Source organism: Momordica charantia, assembly GCF_013281855.1.
Source record: "Momordica charantia cultivar OHB3-1 chromosome 5 unlocalized genomic scaffold, Mcharantia_2.0 BLBB01000005.1, whole genome shotgun sequence".
Taxonomy (NCBI): Eukaryota; Viridiplantae; Streptophyta; class Magnoliopsida; order Cucurbitales; family Cucurbitaceae; genus Momordica; species Momordica charantia.
Window position 1 is genome coordinate 10,666,876 of NW_028275163.1, and position 20,066 is coordinate 10,686,941.

The 20,066-nt window shown below is 42.4% G+C and overlaps 1 protein-coding gene across 5 annotated transcripts; it reads right to left on the reverse strand.

Moving 5' to 3' along the window:
- Positions 1 to 920: 920 nt before the first annotated feature.
- On the reverse strand, positions 921 to 5,388 carry LOC111020128 (uncharacterized). 5 transcript variants are annotated; one of them, XM_022296698.2, is made up of 5 exons: positions 5,138 to 5,294; positions 4,792 to 4,915; positions 4,604 to 4,694; positions 2,227 to 2,376; positions 921 to 1,161 (listed from the first exon to the last, which is right to left on the reverse strand). In XM_022296698.2, exons 2-4 carry the CDS (start codon positions 4,903 to 4,905, stop codon positions 2,246 to 2,248), a joined length of 336 nt encoding a protein of 111 aa, XP_022152390.1. In that variant the 5' UTR covers positions 4,906 to 4,915; positions 5,138 to 5,294; the 3' UTR covers positions 921 to 1,161; positions 2,227 to 2,245. The 5 variants fall into 5 exon arrangements, with proteins under 5 accessions (XP_022152390.1, XP_022152389.1, XP_022152388.1 ...); XM_022296697.2 differs by having other exon boundaries at positions 921 to 1,174; XM_022296696.2 differs by lacking the exon at positions 921 to 1,161 and adding an exon at positions 5,309 to 5,388 and having other exon boundaries at positions 2,132 to 2,376; positions 5,138 to 5,210.
- Positions 5,389 to 20,066: the final 14,678 nt, after the last annotated feature.

A 20,066-nucleotide genomic window follows, 5' to 3' on the forward strand; every position in this document is an offset into this window, starting at 1 on the left:
ATAAAACAACGACAATATTTTTTAAACTAAACTGGAAAAGGGTAAATAAATAACTTTATTAAAAAAAAAAATAGACAGTGAAATGTTTAAAAATTGAAGATATAAAATTAAGGAACATCTAATAAGGAAACATAAATTGGTAATTTACAAATAAGGATAAAGAGCAAAGTAGAGAGAGCAAGTTAGTGGAATGAGTTATGTGCATTGTTCTGATTGAATCAAGGCCTTTTAAACAGGCTCCAAGACATAACATTAACACCATTTTAGGCACTAATTACTAACCAATTGAAATTTAAGAAAACTAACTTAAGACTAGGAACTAATATGAATTTTTCAACTAACATTTTAACCCCCTTTAAATAGTTCCTTTTCCTTTGGGAAATCATTACCAAAGATTTTCTTTGAGTTTATTTTATTTTGTGCTATGATATTGTCTCTTATTTCTATTATTAGTTTAGGAGAGCATAAACTAATAGATTGGGTAAATTTAATTCACAACACTCTCCTCACTTATGGACTTGTATAAATGGGGAGAAAACAACAATGCAGGGGTTCAAGCACTCCTTCATACCATGTTAAACCACCACTCAACCCAACAACTTAAGTCGATGGATTGGGTTTTAATTAATTAATATAGATTCTCAACATATACGATTAGGTTCTAGTACTTTGAGATTTCGTTGTCCATACGTTAGAATTTGTCGCGTATCAAATTTTCTAGTAGAAAGCTAACTTTACGTCCATTTTAAGAAGTTTCCAATTGTTTTGTGCCGCAAACACCACCATCATTCATATAGTATCATTATGCCTTGCACTTGGAGCAAAAACTTCCTTGTAATAAATTGTCGGTTGTACATTTGTTAAGGTTGGGAGGGCAAGAAAATCTCATATTGATTAGAGAAGAAAGTGATCCATAGACAAATGAGAACAATTACTTTCATTGAAATGAAGTCTTTTGAGTGAAATAAAAAACAAAGTCGTGAAAGTCATACTCAAAACGGACAATATATATATCATATCACAAACTTTATCTGTTTATCTCGTCTAATTTGCCATCTTTGTTCAACTTTGTTTTGTAAACACATTTAAGACATTGATTTTTGCCCTTCACGAAGTTCCAACAGCTCCCCAAAGTATTGTTTTTCTCAAATTGACCTATATCTTCATCCATAAACTGTTTCCATTTCAGATCTTTGACAAATTCTTCAAAAGTTGATGGATCACAATATGATAACATAGGGCTAACAAAATTAGCTAACTATATAACAAACTTTTAACAGTATTTACCACGAGTAATAACGAACAACTAATAACAAAATGATTAATTATCAAACTCAGCTTCATTAGATTAGGGGTGGGATAGAATTATAGAGGTAAAAGAAACTTGTAACTCAATTATAATTACAAACAAAACAATTCATGACAATATAGTGATTCTATTAACATAATTTGGGAATATCCTTATGTATCAGATTTTTTTTTTTTTTAATAAGGGTTAATATACGAGACTTAACTAAACTCAAACAGTTTAATTGATTAAGAGGAGAATTATATTTTGTCACTAACTTTGTGAATAGTCCATGAGTTTCAAAATCTCACAATATAACCCCTAAGCTTTCAAAATGCTTCATTTTAGTTCCATTGGCCACATTCAAAGATAGATGATGTGGCAAAAAAATTATTTTATTTTAATTTTATTTTTTAATACAACCAATATGGGCCTCCAATTTTTAGGGAATACACTAAATATCTTATAACTGCTCTATGCTCATGTTTGGCAAAAATTATTTTTATTGATCGGTTGGTTCATTATCAAAATGCTGATATAATATAGGAAAAAAAATTACCCTACCCTTTCAAATTTTAAAAAGTAAAAACTGAATGCATAATTAAAGCCAATATTTGATAATGATTTCATTTTTTGTTTACTGTTTTAAAATATATTCATGTTTCTCAAAACGCTTTTTAAAAGTACAAAAATACATAGATGGAAAAATATTTTTAAGCTAAGTTTTAAAAAACATAAAACCTAAAACAAAATGGTTACGAAATGGGCATAAACAAATTTGTTTTTCAAAAATGAAAAACCAAACACTAAAAACAAAAACAAAATAGCTATTAACATGTAGAATGATGCTCATGTAAGAAATATTTGATTAATAGAAATTATGTATACATTAGTTAAAAGAAAAATAGAAAATCAGAAATGAAAAACTTTGATCTTACAAATGTATCTTTGGGGCACTTAATCCTCACGCCAATTATGTCTGCAGTTCTCGTTCATGCACTTGTAAAATGTTGTAGCAGGTTCATCAGCCGATCTCAGCTGTAATTGTATAAAAGCAGCCTTACCAAATGCACAATTTGGACATGTTGCTACAGAATTTGGGAAAACATTAGGGAAAAAAAAAAGGATAAAGAAATAATAAGTTATGCCCAATGCTTTACATATATCCAGGAAAAAAATAATAATAAGTTATGCAGGATAATAAGGCTGTGCTAATGTTCTACAACTTCCAAAAATAAATCACCATCATATTATTCGTCAGTACGAAAAGAAAATCAAAACCAGTGCCTCCTTATAGAGAGAGTTCACGGCTGCAAAGTTTTTTTCTTTTTCCAGATAAAAATTATTACAACCTGTGAACCATCTCTATAAGTCCTGAAATTTAATTATTTAGGCTCCGTTGATAACGATTTCATTATTAGTTTTATATTTTTAAAATTTATGCTTAATTTATCACTATTTTTTAGTATGTTTTTTTTACCTTTCTTTAGAACACATTTGAATTCTTAGCCAAGTTTTTAAAACAAACACAAGTTTTGGAAACTAATTCTTTTAGTTTTCAAAATGCGGCTTAGATTTTGAAAATGTTTTTAAAAAGTTGATAACAAGACAAAGGAATACATAGGTGGAAGTAGTGATTGTAAGCTTAATTTTATAAAATGAAATGGTTATCAAACGCAGCTTTAGTTACACAATCGTTTCTACTCTTGCCCGTCCATTTTCCATATGATCATATGATGCAAAACTTAGAAAATGTGTATTCACGGACAATGAACGTGAATGTCACAGAATTACCATTGGCTATCAGTTGAAACCTCTGAATTTACGTTTCTTAAATAAATAAATAAAAATATAAATTTTCAAGGCTAGAATACCCTACATCTATGTCTGTGATGAGCATAACTCATTAGGGTCAAGTCATTCATTCTATGATCTATATTTCCAGTTTTACAGATTTAGTTCATACATCTTCCTCTCACCACAATAAAGATGCATTGGAAGCACCATGTAAGTCTAATACCATTCACAAAAGACAAAAAGGTACTTTTTCAAACGTCTTTCAAAAGATTGAAGAGATCAATCATCCATTCAAGGTTACAATACACGAAAGGATGAATCCTTTTTCGATTGCAAAGAAAATGGATGAGTAGAAGAAAAAAGGCATGAGAGGACTCATCTTTAAGCTTGATTTAGAGAATGCTTAAAATAAGTGGGGACTGGAATTTTCTTGACTTGATTCTAGAGTGACATCTTGCCTTCTACAGATCACCTAAGAGAAGATGACCTTATCTCCCATTTTCTCTGTCTTGGTGGCTGATAGTTTCAACAGATTTCTTTCCTTGGGTATGAAGATGGGACCATTGAAGGTTTCTTTCTTAAGAAAGTTCAGACTCATCTCTCTTTTACAATTTGCAGATGATATTGATTTAATATTACGTATAGAAGTTTTTAAATCTCCAATCTCCTAAATATTATGAAGCTTTTTTAATTTACTTTTGGACTTCTATAACTTTATCAAAACAGCAGGGGCAGAGACTAATTTTCCTAAGTTGATGAAGAGGAATGCAGCCCCCATTGCTAAGAGAGGGCGTCTTAAGTTCACTCAGTCGACCCTTACTAATTTCCTCCTAGACTATCTTTTAATGTTAAAGTTTCCAGTAAATTTGCTGCAACAATTTAGAGTTACATCTGAAAGACTGAAACTTCTTTTGGGAGGGTGAGTATAAGGTGGTAGTCATCTAGTTACATAGAATACGGTCTCCTTTGCTTATCAAAAGATGGTGTTATACCAAGGACAAATTCTTTATTGTTCCTCTAGCTCAATTGGTGTTCCTTCGTAGAAAGATAGAAGAATTGTTCTCCACATTTTCTTGAATGTCAGTCTAGGATATGGCTTTGATGTGTTTTGAGGTTAGTTGTACCCGATAGCTTAAAGGACTTCATTTCTAAACTTCTGTGAGGTCTAAGAAGAAAAATATCTTGTGGATTAATGGTATTGTTGCCATTTTTCGGAAGGTTTGATTGGAACGAGGAATCTTCAAAGATTTAGTTCCTAGGGAAGAAACTTGGGACCTTATCACTTCAGTCATTGAGATTATTTTCAGCTAGACCCTTTATAACTAAAGGAAATAGAACCGCCACACTAGTTTGGCCTACCATTTACGGCTATATATAAACACTTGCATTTCATAATATATAGGTGAATCAAATTACTGTCCTTGCAATAGTTATCGGATTAAATCTTTTCTCCAACTCCAGCCGGCAAAAATTTAATAGAAAAAACAAAAAAACGTAATTAAAGGCAAAGATGTATACCTTCGGTTTGAGCTGCTGTTTTCATATCATCATCAGAGATTATGGGTTCTAATTCCTTCTTTAACAAATGCTGCTTTCTTTTGATCTTTACCTGAATAGTAGAACCACGAGAATGCAGTCCTCAGATCATTACACAAGAAACTAAGAGGCGTAAATAAGAAAGTTACAGAAATTTGAGTGTCACATACCCTGTTCTCCAAATGGCACACATAAGGACAAGTCGGGCAGAAGAATCTGGAAGATTTGCCCATATTGGGCAACTCAAATTGCAGCATGTTCCCGCAAGTTGGGCAGAACTCCATTAGCTATGCCCTAACACAAATCCATCCTCTACCAATCAGTAATCTGATGCATATCAAACACAGAATATATAATCCGCTCACTCAACAGAAATTATTGAACTAGAAAAAGAAATTGAATGCAAAAACTAAAGACACCTCCCAAATAAGTGTAATATTTCTTCAAATCCAGTGTCTTAAGCGAGGCATGGGGAGGATAGCGAAATCCCTGTAAAAGAAGGACATAGGAACTTACAGAGAGTCGGAGAGATCGGCAAGTAATGAGGCGACTGATGTGAGAAGTGAGCGAGAAACGCGTGCGTGTGAATCTGGGAGAAGGATGGGGAGGGGATTTAGCAGCGCGGGAAAAAAGAAGGGTTTTTTTGTATGGACCGAAAAATTTGGGCCGAATGAAATTAGAACTTACAAATACATGAAATCGTGTCTATCGTTGATCTTCCCTATCTCGCCATAAACCACCTTTTCCTATCGGTGTTATTGCAACGACACATGAGATTTAGAATGCAACTAAGCGAGAGTGTGACTAAGCGAGAAGGGGAAAGAGGGAGTGAAGTGAGCGAGAGAGTGATGGTCAAGCAAAGTTGGTCGTCAGGGGTTGGACGAGCTTGGGATGATCGAGCTCGGGACTGCGTTCTCGACGTGGTTTTCTTGAGCTGGTCGACCTGAGTAGGTTGGCTCGGGCTAGTCGACCAAGGGTGGTTGGGCTTAGGATGGTCGCACTTGGGAGGTTGCTTGGACTTGTCGACTCGATATGATCAACCCATGTTGGTCAACTCGTGGTGGTTGGCCTAAGTTGGTTGACCAGGGGTGGTTGACCTAGTATGGTTGGCCTTAGGTCGTCGACCTAAGTTGGTCAGCCAAGACTAGTGCTTGAGATGGTCGTCTCGAGAATCATGATCGAGCTGGTTGCCTCGAGATAGTCTTGGGGTGTTAGGCTCGTGCTTGTTGAGGTTGGTTTGCCTAGCTTGGTCGGGACTTGAGCTTATTGGCCTGGATTTTTCAACTTGAGTTGATTGGCTCGAGGTGGTCAAGTCCACGTTGGTCAGCCTGAATTAGTCGGCCCAAATATGTCTGTTGGAAAATTGCTTACCAAGAACTTTTCCTCTTCCTCGGTTCGTCGGTGAAAAGTAAGCAAATCACAATAATAAGATAATATAGGGAAAGCACAGTAAACAACACAAACAATTTATACTGGTTTACCCAACTACGGGCTACGTTCAATCTTCTGCAACAACGAATTCTACTATAATATTGGAATAATACAATACTCTCAAACTGCAATTTATACTGGTTCACCCAACTATGGGCTACTAGAACCCTGAGATCTCACATCTAAACTACTTTACCAATACACTGCCCTTTGATACGTGCACCAACACTCTCAGTCGTCACTCTATGTTTGTGCAACAACACATCAACATAAAAAAAAAACTAAAGAAAATGAAGGTATTTAAAATCCTTATCAGCGCGTCTCAATGCTACGACCATGTAGCGTTAAATAACAAAACATGTGCGCCTCTGCCTTTACGTTCTTATTGTCACAGTGTTGTGACGCTCCCTACGGTGTCTCAACACTATCTTCTCGACCTATGTGTCTCCTGCAGTATTTTCATTCGTCTTCAATTCTTTTCTCTCTCTCTTCCATTTTGTTTTGACTCCACCAATCCCAACATGGTCGACCTAGTTTGGTCAGCCTAAAAAGCATCTTACAGCTCCTTTAAACAATGGCTTAATTTAAGAGGCTAGCAAATATCACCTACCAACTAATGCTAAAAAAAAATCACTTTAAAATGATTTCACAATTTCCCAAAATCAATTTTATCCCAGAAACATTTTAAAGGAGAGTGATTTTGGCAATGACAAAAGTAATTTAAGCCATGTCAAAATCACCCAAAACACACCCCAATATTTTACAATAATAGACAAGCAATTTTAGAAAATGACAAAAATAATTAATCACTCCCACACATATCCTAAACTCACTCTGTTTGGGGGTAAAACTACCTGAGACACGTGGAGGACGCTTATTGGAGGACGGTTACTGGTGTTATAAGGATTAAATATCCAAGGTCCACCTCAAACCTGCCGAAGAGGTCGGGTTCGCCCATAGAGAAAAGGCTGTGTACATGCTGAAGTCCGATCTGAGGGAGGACCGACCTACTCGGAACCCGACAGGTCCAATATGGGAAAGAACATATAACTGCCGGTCGTGAGTGCAGTCGGATCCCCCACCTATAAATAGAGGGTCTCATTTCACGCTCAGGTATCAAATCTCACCTCGAACTAAATACAGAATCCGACCAATATTAACTTGAGCGTCGGAGTGTTTACCCTCTTGTGCAGGTCCACACTTGTGTTCAGGTCGAGCCGGGGACCGGGTTCGAGCTACGTTCGTAAAGTGTAGTTGTGTAGACCTTCGCATAAACATTTGGCGCCGTCTATGGGAAAGGACGATCTAAGTCATCTCGATTTAAAAGCGTGAATAAAAAATGGTTCAACCAGCAAACTCAACCAATACAGCCGACCGAAGAGCTCTAGCGGCCAATGACGGCCACCAGAGGGAGGTTGGGGCAGAGACGGTTGAAGGACAGGTTCATGAAGGCCTGGGGACAGAGCCTCTCCGCAAGTCGACACGCATCACCACGCCCGTTCTGCCACCAGCACATCCAAAGCCATCCAAGGTCAATCGCGGCCGAGGTGGAGCTTCGAAGAGAACCACCCGGGGACCAGCCCCAGCTCCAACAAGGGAAAATTTCGATGCACTCCAGAAAGAAATGGAGGCAATGTGCACTCAGATGCGCACCATGGAAGAGATGTACAACGAGATGGTGCAAGCTGTGGGCGCTGGATCTCGGTCTGAAAACTGAGTGGCACGCGACGACATGCACAAGCAAAGGGGTCCTCACCTCGGTCCAGTAGAGGGAGAGCACCCTGAAGGAGGCGAGGACGAAGAATACACTCATCAGAGGGGTGATCTCCATGAGCATCTCAACAGAAAGAGAAGCTCGTCCCTCCAAAAGGGGCAATCTCCGTCCTGTTCACACAGGAACTCCAACCAGCAGGCAGAATCCTCCTACAATCCAATAACCCCTGAAGGAGTGATCACAAGGGAGGAGTTCGACCAGCTAAAGAGCAAGTTTAATGCTCAGGTTAAGGCCTTGAAGGCTAAGTGCAAGAAAAAAGAGAGCCCGTTCAATGATGGCGACCTGGGAGAATCGTCATTCACCTCAGACATCCTAGAGGCTCTAATCCCTCCAAAATTCAAGACTCCAACCATGAAGCCTTATGACGGGTCTAAGGAGCCAAAAGACTATGTTGAGGTCTTCGAAGGCCTCATGGACTTTCAAGCAGCGACAGATGCAATCAAGTGCCGCGCCTTCCAGATCGCGCTCACCGGCAGCGCGTGCCTGTGGTACCAAAGACTGCTGGCCAGGTCGATCTCGACCTACTCCCAGATGAGGAAATAATTTATCAGCCAATTCTCTTCTTGGCGTTACGATAGAAAGACAGCGACTCACCTCGCCACCATCAGACAGAAGGAAGGTGAGACGCTGAGAGAATATGTTACAAGGTTCCAGGAGAAGCAGCTGAAGGTCGCACACTGCTCCGATAACTCAGACATGTGCTACTTCCTCACAGGCCTGGCCGATGAAACCTTAACTGTGAAGCTCGGAGAAGAAGCCCCAGCAACTTTTGCCGAGGTCCTACAAAAGGCGAATAAGGTTATTAATGGGCAAGAGCTCTTCCAAACCAAAACTGGCCGACCAGAAAAGAAGATCGACCAGGGGAGAGCTGGCAAGGATAAAGGAAAAGCTAATTTCAAGTCTAAAGACAAGGGACCATCCTCCTCTAGCAGCCGAACTGATTATCGAAGGTCGGATAGCAACCGCAACCGAAGCCGACCTTATGAGCGTTACACTCCGACCACCATCCCAATCTCTGAAATACTTCCAAACATTGAGGAGACTAGGATGGAAAAGCTCCTCAAGCGACCTGAGAAGCTCCGAGGAGACCCAGAGAAGCGCAATAAAAATAAATATTGTCGTTTTCATCGTGATCACGGCCATAATACGTCAAACTGCTGGGAACTTAAGCACCAGATTGAAGACCTCATTCAAGATGGCTACTTCAAAAAGTTAGTTGGCAAACCGAGGTCCAGCTCGGTGGAAAAGAAAGAAGAGAGGAAGCGTTCGAGGACGCCACCTCGCCGAGATGACTGACCTGCGGTCATGAATACCATTTTCGGAGGCCCAAGTGAGGGCCAATCTAGGAAGAAAAGAAAGGAGTTAGGTCGCGAAGCCAGACGCAAGGTGTGCATCATCAGGGAGCAAAGACCGACCTCCTCCATTACCTTCAACGATGCCGACCAGGAAGGGGTCCATTTGCCCCATAATGACGCGCTTGTGATCGCTCCTCTCATCGATCACGTCCTGGTCTGAAGAGTACTGGTAGATGGAGGCGCATCTGCCAACATTTTGTCCCTTTCAACATATCTTGCCTTGGGATGGACCAGGTCGCAGCTGAAGAAGAGTCTGACACCCTTGGTTGGATTCTCTGGAGAATCGGTCTCTCCAGAGGGGTGTATCGACTTGCCGGTTTCTATTGGGCAAGATGATACACAGGTAACTCAGATGGCCGAGTTCGTCATGATCGACGGAAGATCGACCTACAACGCCATCTTCGGGAGACCCATCATCCATTCGTTCCGGGCCGTTCCCTCAACACTTCATCAAGTCCTGAAGTACTCAACTCCTAATGGAGTGGGCATGGTCCGAGGAGAGGAGAAAACTTCAAGGGAGTGCTATGCCTCCGCGCTTAAAGGGTCATCAGTATGCGCCATACAAGGACAAGCCAACTGGGACAGTAGCTGAAATCCGAGGCTGACCTATCGAAATTTGGTAAAAGAGAGTTCTCTGCATTGACTGAGGAGCTCGAGCTTGTTCCTTTGCTTAGTCTTGAAAAACAAGTAAGCATAGGAACCAAGCTGGGGGCCACTGATAGGGAGGAACTGATCAACTTCCTCAGGTCCAACTCGGACGTTTTCACGTGGTCCTATGAGGACATGCCAAGCATCGACCCTAAGATTATGGTGCATCGCCTCAACATAGACCCATCATTCTGACCTGTAAAGCAAAAAAGGAGACCTGTAAATAGGGAGAGGAGTGATGTAATTGTTGAGGAAGTAAACAAACTTTTAAAAGCTGAATATAGAAGAGAAATTATGTATCCTGAGTGGCTCTCTAATGTTGTATTAGTTAAAAAATCCAACAGGAAGTGGAGAATGTGTGTAGACTTTACAAATTTAAACAAGGCATGCCCAAAAGATTGCTTCCCACTGCCGAGGATCGACCAACTCGTGGATGCAACAGTCGGGCACGAGCTGCTCACCTTTATGGACGCCTACTCTGAATACAACCAAATTAAAATGCATGTCCCAGATCGAGATCATACCGCGTTTATAACAGATCAAGGTCTGTACTGCTACAAGGTTATGCCCTTCAGCCTAAAGAACGCAGGGGCGACCTACCAAAAGATCGTCAACAAAATGTTCGCCAAGCAGATCGGCCGGAATATGGAAGTGTATGTGGACGACATGCTTGTCAAGAGCAAGCAGTCAAAGTCGCATCTTTCCGATCTGGCCGAAGCCTTTGGAGTTCTGAGGAAGTATCAAATGAAGCTCAACCCAGCCAAGTGCGCTTTTGAAGCTTCCTTGGGGAAGTTCCTTGGTTTTATGGTAAACAACCGAGGGATCGAAGCCAACCCAGAGAAGATAAAGGCCATGCTCGAGATGGAAGCACCCAAAACGTTAAAACAGCTTCAGTGCCTCAATGGAAGAGTTGCAGCTCTGAACAGATTTGTCTCGAGATCAACAGATAAGTGTCTTCCTTTCTTCAAAGTCCTAAGAAAGAATGGACCGTTTGAATGGACGACGGAATGCGAGCAAGCATTCGAAAAATTGAAAAACTATCTCTGCTCAACACCTCTACTTGCCAAGCCATTACTAGGAGACAAGCTCCACTTGTACCTGGCAGTGTCCGACAGCACCGTTAGCTCGGCCCTAATCAAGCAGGAGGGAGTACGCCAAAGTCTCATTTACTATACAAGTAAAGTCATAACCGAGGCCGAGACCAGGTATCCCCAAATGGAAAAGCTGGCCCTCGCCTTAGTCACTGTGGCACGGAGACTTAGGCCGTACTTCCAGGCTCATGCCGTCGTAGTACTCACCAACTTGCCCCTGAAGAACATATTTCATAAGCCGGAGACATCAGGACGCCTGATGAAGTGGGCAATGGAGTTGAGTGAGTACGACATTCAATTCGAGCCCCGAACTGTGTTAAAAGGGCAAGCAGTGGCAGACTTCATCGCAGAGCTTACCCCACCATCTCAGTTGACCAAGTCCGACCTCCTATGGACGATCTACGTTGATGGATCCTCCAATGAGAGGGGGTGCGGGGCAGAAATCCTCTTGCTCGCACCATGTGGCCAGCGATTTGAGTATGCTCTGCGGTTCAACTTTCGGATTTCAAATAATGAGGCTGAGTACGAGCACTTTTGGCAGGACTACGCGTTGCTAAGGAACTGGAGGCCATTCACATCAAGGTCTTTAGTGACTCCCAGTTGATCGTAAATCAGATTAAGGAGGAGTATCAAACAAAAGACCACCGAATGGAAAAATATCTGAGCAAAGTCAGATCGCACCTCGCCCAGTTCGAGACTTACGAGGTGAGTCATGTGCCACGGTCAGAAAATTCCAATGCTGATGCCTTAGCCAAATTGGCATCAGCATATGAGACCGACCTGGCCAGGTCTGTCCCAGTCGAGATCTTGGGCAATCCTTCAATCCTGGACCCAGACGTGATGGAGGTTGACACTCCATCACCCTCATGGATGGATCCAATTGTAGAGTTCATCCAAGGAAATCCGCCGCAAAAACTGAAGGAGCAAAAGAAGATGGCACGAAAAGTAGCTCGGTTCATACTCTGAGATGGAGCGTTGTACCGACGTGGCTTCTCCCTGCCCCTGCTTAAGTGTGTAACTCCTGAAGAAGGCCTTTACATCCTTAGGGAAGTCCATGAAGGAGTATGTGGAAACCACTCTGGCGCCAGGTCGTTGTCGGCAAAAGTAGTTCGACAAGGGCACTATTGGCCCACTGTTGAGCGGGATGCAAAGCAGTTTGTAAAAACTTGTGACAACTGCCAGCGCTTCGCAAATGTCATCCATCAGCCTCCCGAGCTACTCACCCCCATCTCGGCCCCATGACCATTCGCGCAATGGGGAGTAGACATCATAGGTCCTTTTCCCCTGGGCAAAGGGCAAACCAAGTTCGCTGTTGTCGCTGTCGACTACTTCACTAAGTGGGCCGAGGCTGAGGCGTTATCCCACATCACGGAGTCCAGAGTCAATCTTTCATATGGACGAACATTGTATGATGTTTTGGTATACCGAACGCTATCATCACGGACAACGGAAAGCAATTCGACAATGCGAAGTTCGAAGATTTCTGCAAAAAGTTGGGCATAAGTCATCTCAGCTCGTCCCCTGCTCATCCGAAGGCCAACGGGCAGGTTGAAGCGATAAACAAAATTATAAAACGGGGACTCAAACTGAGATTGGACTCCAGAAAGGGAAGATGGGCCGAGGAGCTACCCGAAGTGTTACGGTCATATCGGACTACCCCAAGAGAGTCAACTGGCGAAACTTCATTCTCACTGGCTTTTGGCTCGGAAGCTGTGGTTCTAATTGAGATCGGCATGGCAACCAACAGAATAAAGCAGTACGAACCACTTAGAAACGAGGCCGAACTGCTCCTCAACCTCGATCTAGTAGAAGAAAAAAGGGAAATGGCTCAACTGTGCCTAGCAGAGTATCAGAACAGAATGGCCAGACATTACAACACCCGAGTTCGACCTCGAAGCTTTCAAGTTGGACATTTGGTCTTAAGGAAGATTCAGAGTCATGTGGGTACTCTTGACCCAAGTTGGGAAGGACCATTCGAGGTTAAAGGCATAGTCCGACCTGGAACGTACATGCTGGTCGATCTGGAAGGAAATGTGCTTGCACATCCATGGAATGCAGAGCACTTAAAGCACTATTACCCTTGAAATGTCAAAATGGTCCTAGAACAGACTTGTAAAAATTTTCAAGGGGAGGAACTGAATTGTTAATAAACAGTTATTTAATTTGGTGACTCCGAGTTCGATCAGAAATTAAATGGGGGTCATGGACTCCCATAAAACTTGCGATTTATAGGTGTAAAAATTGGTTAAATTCAATTCTCAAAACCCACGGGCCTGAGGTGCGATGTCAAAATCAATTGCGAATCAAAATTCAATCATTTTTAAGTTAAAGGTGCGACGTGAAGAATTCAAAATTGTTTAATAGTCTTTTGAACTTCCGAGTTCGAGGAGAGATATTAAAAATCAGAGAGAGAAACTCTTAAAATTCAAACCTCAAGTGAAAGTGTGATGTGAAAAGAGTTCATCCCACAGTCAATCCTTTAAACACACGAGTTAGAGGTGCGAGATAAAATTATTCACATAGTAGTTCAGAGTTGCAAAAGCAAGTTCAAAGCTTAAGGAAAAAGTAATGAAAGGAAAAGACAGAGCTAGATGCACAGAAGTAAAGGAATAAGGACTTCATTGATAAAAAGGAATAAGGACTTCATTGATAAAAAGGACAGAGCCAAGGTTTATATACCTTGCAGCTCTGGTCTGTGACTTACAAAAAGCAATAAAAAATACATACAACAAAATCTACAAGGAGTTTCAGCCGCTCCCGAGGTGAGAGGATAGCTCGCCTTGGGAACCCAGGAGGTTGACCTCTTGAGATCCGCCCTGCTGCGAAGGAACTTCCTCTTGGGTAGTGCCGACTTCGTTAGGCTCCTGACTAGGGGCGTCGTCTTCTTCCAGGTCGGAGTAGTCAGAGTCCAGATCTCTGACGTACTTTTCCACCAGGGATGCAGGACTTGGGGTGCCATTGGGCCCGGAAGCCCATTTCTCAGCATACCTCTTCTTCAGATCGCCGAGGTCGACCTGGAGGTGGGGCATGTAGGCAGCAATGCCTTTCATCAGAAATTTGAAGCCTGCATCGCTGAAGTCCTTGGCAAAACCATCAAAATCTGGGTGTTGCCTGAAGGCTGCCTCTAGAAGAGCTCCGTTAGCGAGGCGTTCCTTCTCTACCTTGAGCTCAGCAGTGAGACGCCCAATTGTAGCGTCTTTTGCCTCGAGAGCCTGGAGCATGTTGTCCTTCTCCTTAAAGAGTTAAAACTTCTCCTTCTCCAGCCCTTTAGTGATGGCATGGGCAGCTCGGAGGTAGGCCTTGTGCCTCTCATCCTCCCTCTTCAGCAGCTCGGTCTTGGCTTCTACCTCGGCCCTCAAAATGTCCACCTCGCTCCGGGCTTTCAGCAGCTCACCGTTGAGCGTAGTGGCAGCCTCTAAGGCAGCGGAGGAATTCTCCATCTCCTTCGCTGCGAGAACTCCTCCGCTGCCAAGGCCTCCCTTCCATCCAGCTCGGCCTTGATCATGATTGCTGAATGGATGGAGGCAGTGAACGCCTGCAAAGCACAAAAGGCAAACACAGGTCAGATCAAGCCATAAGTTGGAAAAATAAAATAGAGTTTCGGAATGGATCTTACCTCGACAGCGTGGTCAATTATCCGTTGCAGCACGGACCCTGGATCGCTCACAAACTTGGATGCTCTCCTGAGACAGCGATCCAAGCATGCAACCGAGATGCGAGACACCTGGTCCTTCACCCCGGAGCTTGACGGTTCCATTCTAAACCGCATCTTCACGTCCGACGTCCACCCCATCCGAGCTTCAGGGTCGTCCACCAGGTCGGCATGGCTCGTGGGCAGGGGGCCACGAGGTCCAACCTCCGAGGAGGAGGTGGTTCTCTTCTTTTTCCTTCTCCTCTTCAGGGGAGAACCCTCCCTCACCTCGCAGAGAGGCGACACATCTAGCGCCCCAGATTCGCTGCTCGAGCGTTTCTCCCTGGAGCGCTCCCCAGCAGAATCCAACTCGATCACCGGAGTTGGAACTTCAGAAGATGGCCCAGCCTGGTCCTGAGCTGCAGGTTGGTCCACAGCGGGGGTCGCTGGATCAGACTTTTGAACAGTCTTAAGGGCATGAGCACGGCCCTTAGACTTGCGCTTCACGCTGCTGGTGAATCCACACACCATGGCTGCAAAGTAAGGCAAAATTTAGAAATGAAAGTTAAAATAAAAATAGAAGTAGGGCCGAGCTCGACTTACCGAGTTCAGAATTTGGCGTTGAAGCTTCAACAGGACGCACTAAGGGGTTGTAATCTAACAACCCAGACTCTAGGAGCAGCTTGTCGGTCACCAAGGTTCCGATCTTCCAACCCCTAGGGAAGTGATCCTTATTGTACTTGAAGGTGTCGAATGTGGCTTGAGTGAGCTCGGGAATTGGTTTGATTCATACTGCACAAAGCAAACGAAGGTTCGAGTTAGATGTGAGAAGCAAAAGTCAAGATTATTAAAGATATATGATAAAAGGAAAAGAAACAAGAACGACTCCATACCTAAGTTCCCAAACCTAGTGGGAACGTCAAAGAAGGTCCGACCTGACTCGTCCTTTGCCAGTCATTCCCCAGAGGCAAAGAACCACTTCTCTACCCATCCTTTGATAGAGGTTGGCCCCTTAACTATACCGCATGCGCCTTTCCTTGCGCACATATAGTACCGACTTGGCTTCTTAGCTATCCTTTTGGCTTCGAAGCATCCCAGAAGCTGCTCAACGTTCAGCAGCTCGGCCTCGTCTACATCTCAAGCTCGCAACCAGAAAAGGACGGCCAGCGCAAAAGTGACACCCCATCCATTGGGGCCACTTGAGTAGGAGCCAGTCCGGTTCGGTTGAGGAACTCCTGGGCAAAAGGGTGAAGGGGAAGTCTGAGGCCGTACTCAAACATTTTTAAGTAAAGAGTGACACACCCCTCTGGAGGATTGTCAGCTCTTTCCCCTTCCTCCAGAATCCTAAGGAGGATGTCATTTGGGATTTTAAACCCCCTACGGAGGGGTCCGAGGTAGTGTTCAGGCATTTTTGAAGGGTATTCCAAACCCTAGCCCGAGGTGGAAGTATCGCTATCCTCCCCATCGTCCGAAAACCTAAAGTTCGCTATCTCCTCCAGCTCGGACTCTAACCTAAGAGCTAAGTCCTCCCCAGAATCACTTGGTTTGGGGGGTGAACTACTTATAGTCCGACCTGCGCTACCTAGGCTATCGCTACTGGAAGGGGAAGATAAGAAAACCACCATATTTGAAAGCAAGAGTAAAAACAAGGAAAAGTGACTGACCTACGAAAGAGTTCGAGCTGGTTTCAGATCGAACTCCAGAAATTCAGGGAACGTAAGGTTTGACCTGAAGTCTCGGAACTATTTATAGCTAATCGGAAAAACCTCTGCACTGTACACGTGTAATGAACGAGCAGCTAGGATCATCTCGAGATCCGTAACGACGGAATACTTGAGTACTCCGACAGCCTGGCAGATCGAAACGTCTTCCGCAACGGTCATATCCTCTCTACGAATTGGAAGTCGCCACGTGTCCAAAATCAAGTCGGATGAACTTCTCTGTCAGGTCGAGATCGAACCTGATAGAGAGGGGGCCAATGTTTGGGGGTAAAACTACCTGAGACACGTGGAGGACGGTTACTGGTGTTATAAGGATTAAATATCCAAGGTCCCCTCGAACCTGCCGAAGAGGTCGGGTTCGCCCATGGGGAAAAGGCTGTGTACATGCCGAAGTCCGATCTGAGGGAGGACCGACCTACTCGGAACCTGACAGGTCCGATATGGGAAAGAACATGTAACCACCGGTCGTGAGTGCTGTCAGATTCCCACCTATAAATAGAGTGTCTCATTTCACGCTCCAGTATCGAATCTCACCTCGAACTAAATACGGAATCCGACCTATACTAACTTGAGCGTCGGAGTGTTTACCCTCTTGTGCAGGTCTACACTTGTGTTCAGGTCGAGTCGGGGACCCGGTTCGAGCTAGGTTCGTAAAGTGTCGTTGTGTAGACCTTTGCATAAACACACTCTAAATGAGTAATTATTCTAAAATTGATTATATAACAAGTAATTGTGTTTGGGATGACTTTCGAAAAAAAAATGTTTTTTCAATACAACATGGGGGAGTTCAAATCTATAACATATGATTAAAAAAACATTTTTTTTCCCAAAATCATGTCAAACCCCACTTAAATACAATGTTATACAACAACAGAGTGGGAAGAAAGGAAGAAATTATGCATACCATTTAGCAATGATAATCAATTGGATTTCCTCACAAGAGTCAAGAGCACGGTGGAGATGATAGATGAAATGGCTACAGGTGGTTTATTCGTCAACAAATACACAATTTGGATCCCAACCCGTTATTGTGATTTACATACCTTCATTAATTTGAAAACAATCCACTTCCTTTTTCTTTTAATTACACTATTTATTAAAACAAAACTATTATCTTTTGTGAGTAAGTAACCAATTTTCTTTTAAATGTGAACATAACTCAGGTATCTATTTTCGACCAAAAAATGATGAGTTTGAATATTTACCTCCACATATTATATATATATATATAACCAACTTTTTAGTTGGGAAAAATCGATTAGGTCCCTAAAGTATTGTTTTGTTTTGGTGAACTCAAATCTTCCATTATTAGACAACTTTCAAATGCTTCATCCAACTCCAAGTAAGTATTTTTAATTCTTTAATGAGAAAATCAGGTCAGAAAGTTTTATTTTATTTTATTTTATAGCAGGACTATGTATTTTATTATTATTAATTCATATCATTTTTTTTCTCATATTTTTTTTACAGCAAAACAACCAAAAATAAAGGGAAAATCACATTTGTAATCCTACAAACTGCCGAGAACGCAAAAGCTCAGCCTTGTAATGTTCCTTAAATCGCTTGAGACTTCCTCCAGCTAGAGGCCGTCGACTTTATCTTCTACCACTAATTTGTGAAATTACACTATTTAGTTCACCAAGAGTGAGGCTAATTAAGAAGCGATGTGAGTCAAACTAACTGGGTCGGGCCACCAGAACCGACCCAACCAGACTTGACATGGTCGAACTAATCTATTCAAGCTGAGGTGGTAGCCCACCTTAAGCCACCTCCGGCATGTAACATCCCATGATTCACTCAGTGCCGAAAATAGAGGAGACTCCGTCTATAAATAGGAGGAGAGTTGTTGTGCGCAAGGTAAGCTTTCACAACCATACTCTTTGCTACGCACAACTTTAACTCATTGTTAGACTTAGACGTCAAAGTGTGTTAGGCTTAGCTCCAAACCGACTAGGTTGACCTGATATAGTCAAGCCTACCTCATTGAGGATGTTTGATCAAGAATTTGACCAAGTTCGCGAAGCTAGGCTCAAACGGAAGCTGGCTCAATAGTTGAGCTGATAGTCTTGCAAGTGGGAGAACTGCAAAAGAGAAAACACTCTGACGTCCAAGTAGTGGCTGAGCTATATCAAATAGAGAATATAGTTTCACATACCTGGGAGTTAGACGAGAGGTCTCCATTTATAGGCAGAGCTTCTAACAGGACATTCTACAAGCCTCCAACAGCTCTTTAAGGTTCTAGGAATCACGACGTGTTGTCATGGGAGATGTCAACATCCATTCCGGAAGGAGTGTCATCTGTTCAGCACGACTGTTCATCAGGCTACAAAGTAAGTGATTGTAGTTCACCTCGGCTTGTATCTCAAGCGACCAAGGTGAGAGATAGGTCGAGCCTGAAAGCAGAAACTTCAGGTGAGAATCCTTCCACATATTTGCTGGCAAAATAACCTGTTAACCCGACCCCGAGGGTACTCGACCCGATTGGGGTAGGGAATCCCCAGTTTGACCAAGTACATGGTCAAACCGAAGATTTTATCTAGGGATGGGGCGGGGACGGGGAAGGGTATCCTCGCCCCGTCCACATCCCCGACCCAGCCCCGATTAATATTTTAATATTTTTTTATAATTATTAATTATTTTATATATAATAATATTAATAATATATTTATTTTTAAAGACATTTTATTAATTTTGTAAAAAGCCCAAGCCCAAAATTCTCTCTCTTTTTCTCCCTACTCTAATTTTAATTTTAAATTTACATTGTTTTAACTTTTTCTTCTCAACACTTCATAGATGCACGACACAACACAACCAGCCACCCATGCACAAATCTCATTCTCTCTCAACATTTTCTTCTTCAAGTTCTTCTTCAAGCAAAGCAACCCATACCGAATCGGCACAAATGAAAGTCATCATGATCATCCTATCGGGGGTCGCCACGTGGTTAGTGAGAAATCACCTCCAATAGAGGACTTAGGCTTAAACGATGAGTACACCTAGTTGAGGACTTGGTCGAGGCAAAGACAAAATCAACCACCCCAACCGAATCGGCACAAATGAAAGTTACTTTACACAAAACAAAAATTACAATGAAGGTGGAAGCGAGAGTAATTTCATTAAAAAAAATAAAATGTTACATGAGTTTCAAGTTCAATGAAAAACAGAAAATACTAGTTAAAGAAGAACAACTTGGTGAACGATAAATAAGGCAAGTACATGGAAACAAGATCATATCAGTTGTCATCATCAAGCCCTAGGTTGAGAAAATTGTCAAGATTCGCTGACACATTATCGGTGCGACAAGGTCAGCGACCATGTCCTCTACATCATTTCTAGGAGTTTCACATTCCGATTGATATATACTTCTATTGAAGGAACTCAAAGATAATGTCGAGGTAGCAAGCTAAAAAAATATGGATAGACTAACTCACACTAAATCTCATAGCCTTGTTTCTCCAACATGATCTAGGCTATTGTTTTCTTGAAGGCTTCAAATTGTTTAGCTGCTCTCTTAGACCTTCGCAAGTTGAGTCTCAAGCTTGCCAATCTTCACTTTTGCATTAGCAAGGGACTTCTGGGTGACCTCGTGGGAACTACGTGACTCCTCATAAGACTTTTTGAGACTCATCAAACTCATATTGCAACCTAACAGTTGCAACTTTGGCAAACTAATCAATGAGTTTGTTGGCTTAAGCCAAGGATGGTAGGGCTTAACCCAGCTCTTCGTAGGAAGTGTAGCTCTAACAAAAGTAGGCGATCTCCTCACCCAAACATGTCGAGCAAATACTTAGACG

Bases quoted from the DNA above. Each gene is read 5' to 3' on its own strand.
- LOC111020128 (XM_022296698.2), bottom strand. From the start codon at position 4,905: ATGGAGTTCTGCCCAACTTGCGGGAACATGCTGCAATTTGAGTTGCCC. The intron at 4,695-4,791 runs GTATGTGACACT...TCTACTATTCAG, and splicing joins TGTGCCATTTGGAGAACAGG to GTAAAGATCAAAAGAAAGCA. The intron at 2,377-4,603 runs GTATACATCTTT...CAAATTCTGTAG, and splicing joins AACAGCAGCTCAAACCGAAG to CAACATGTCCAAATTGTGCA.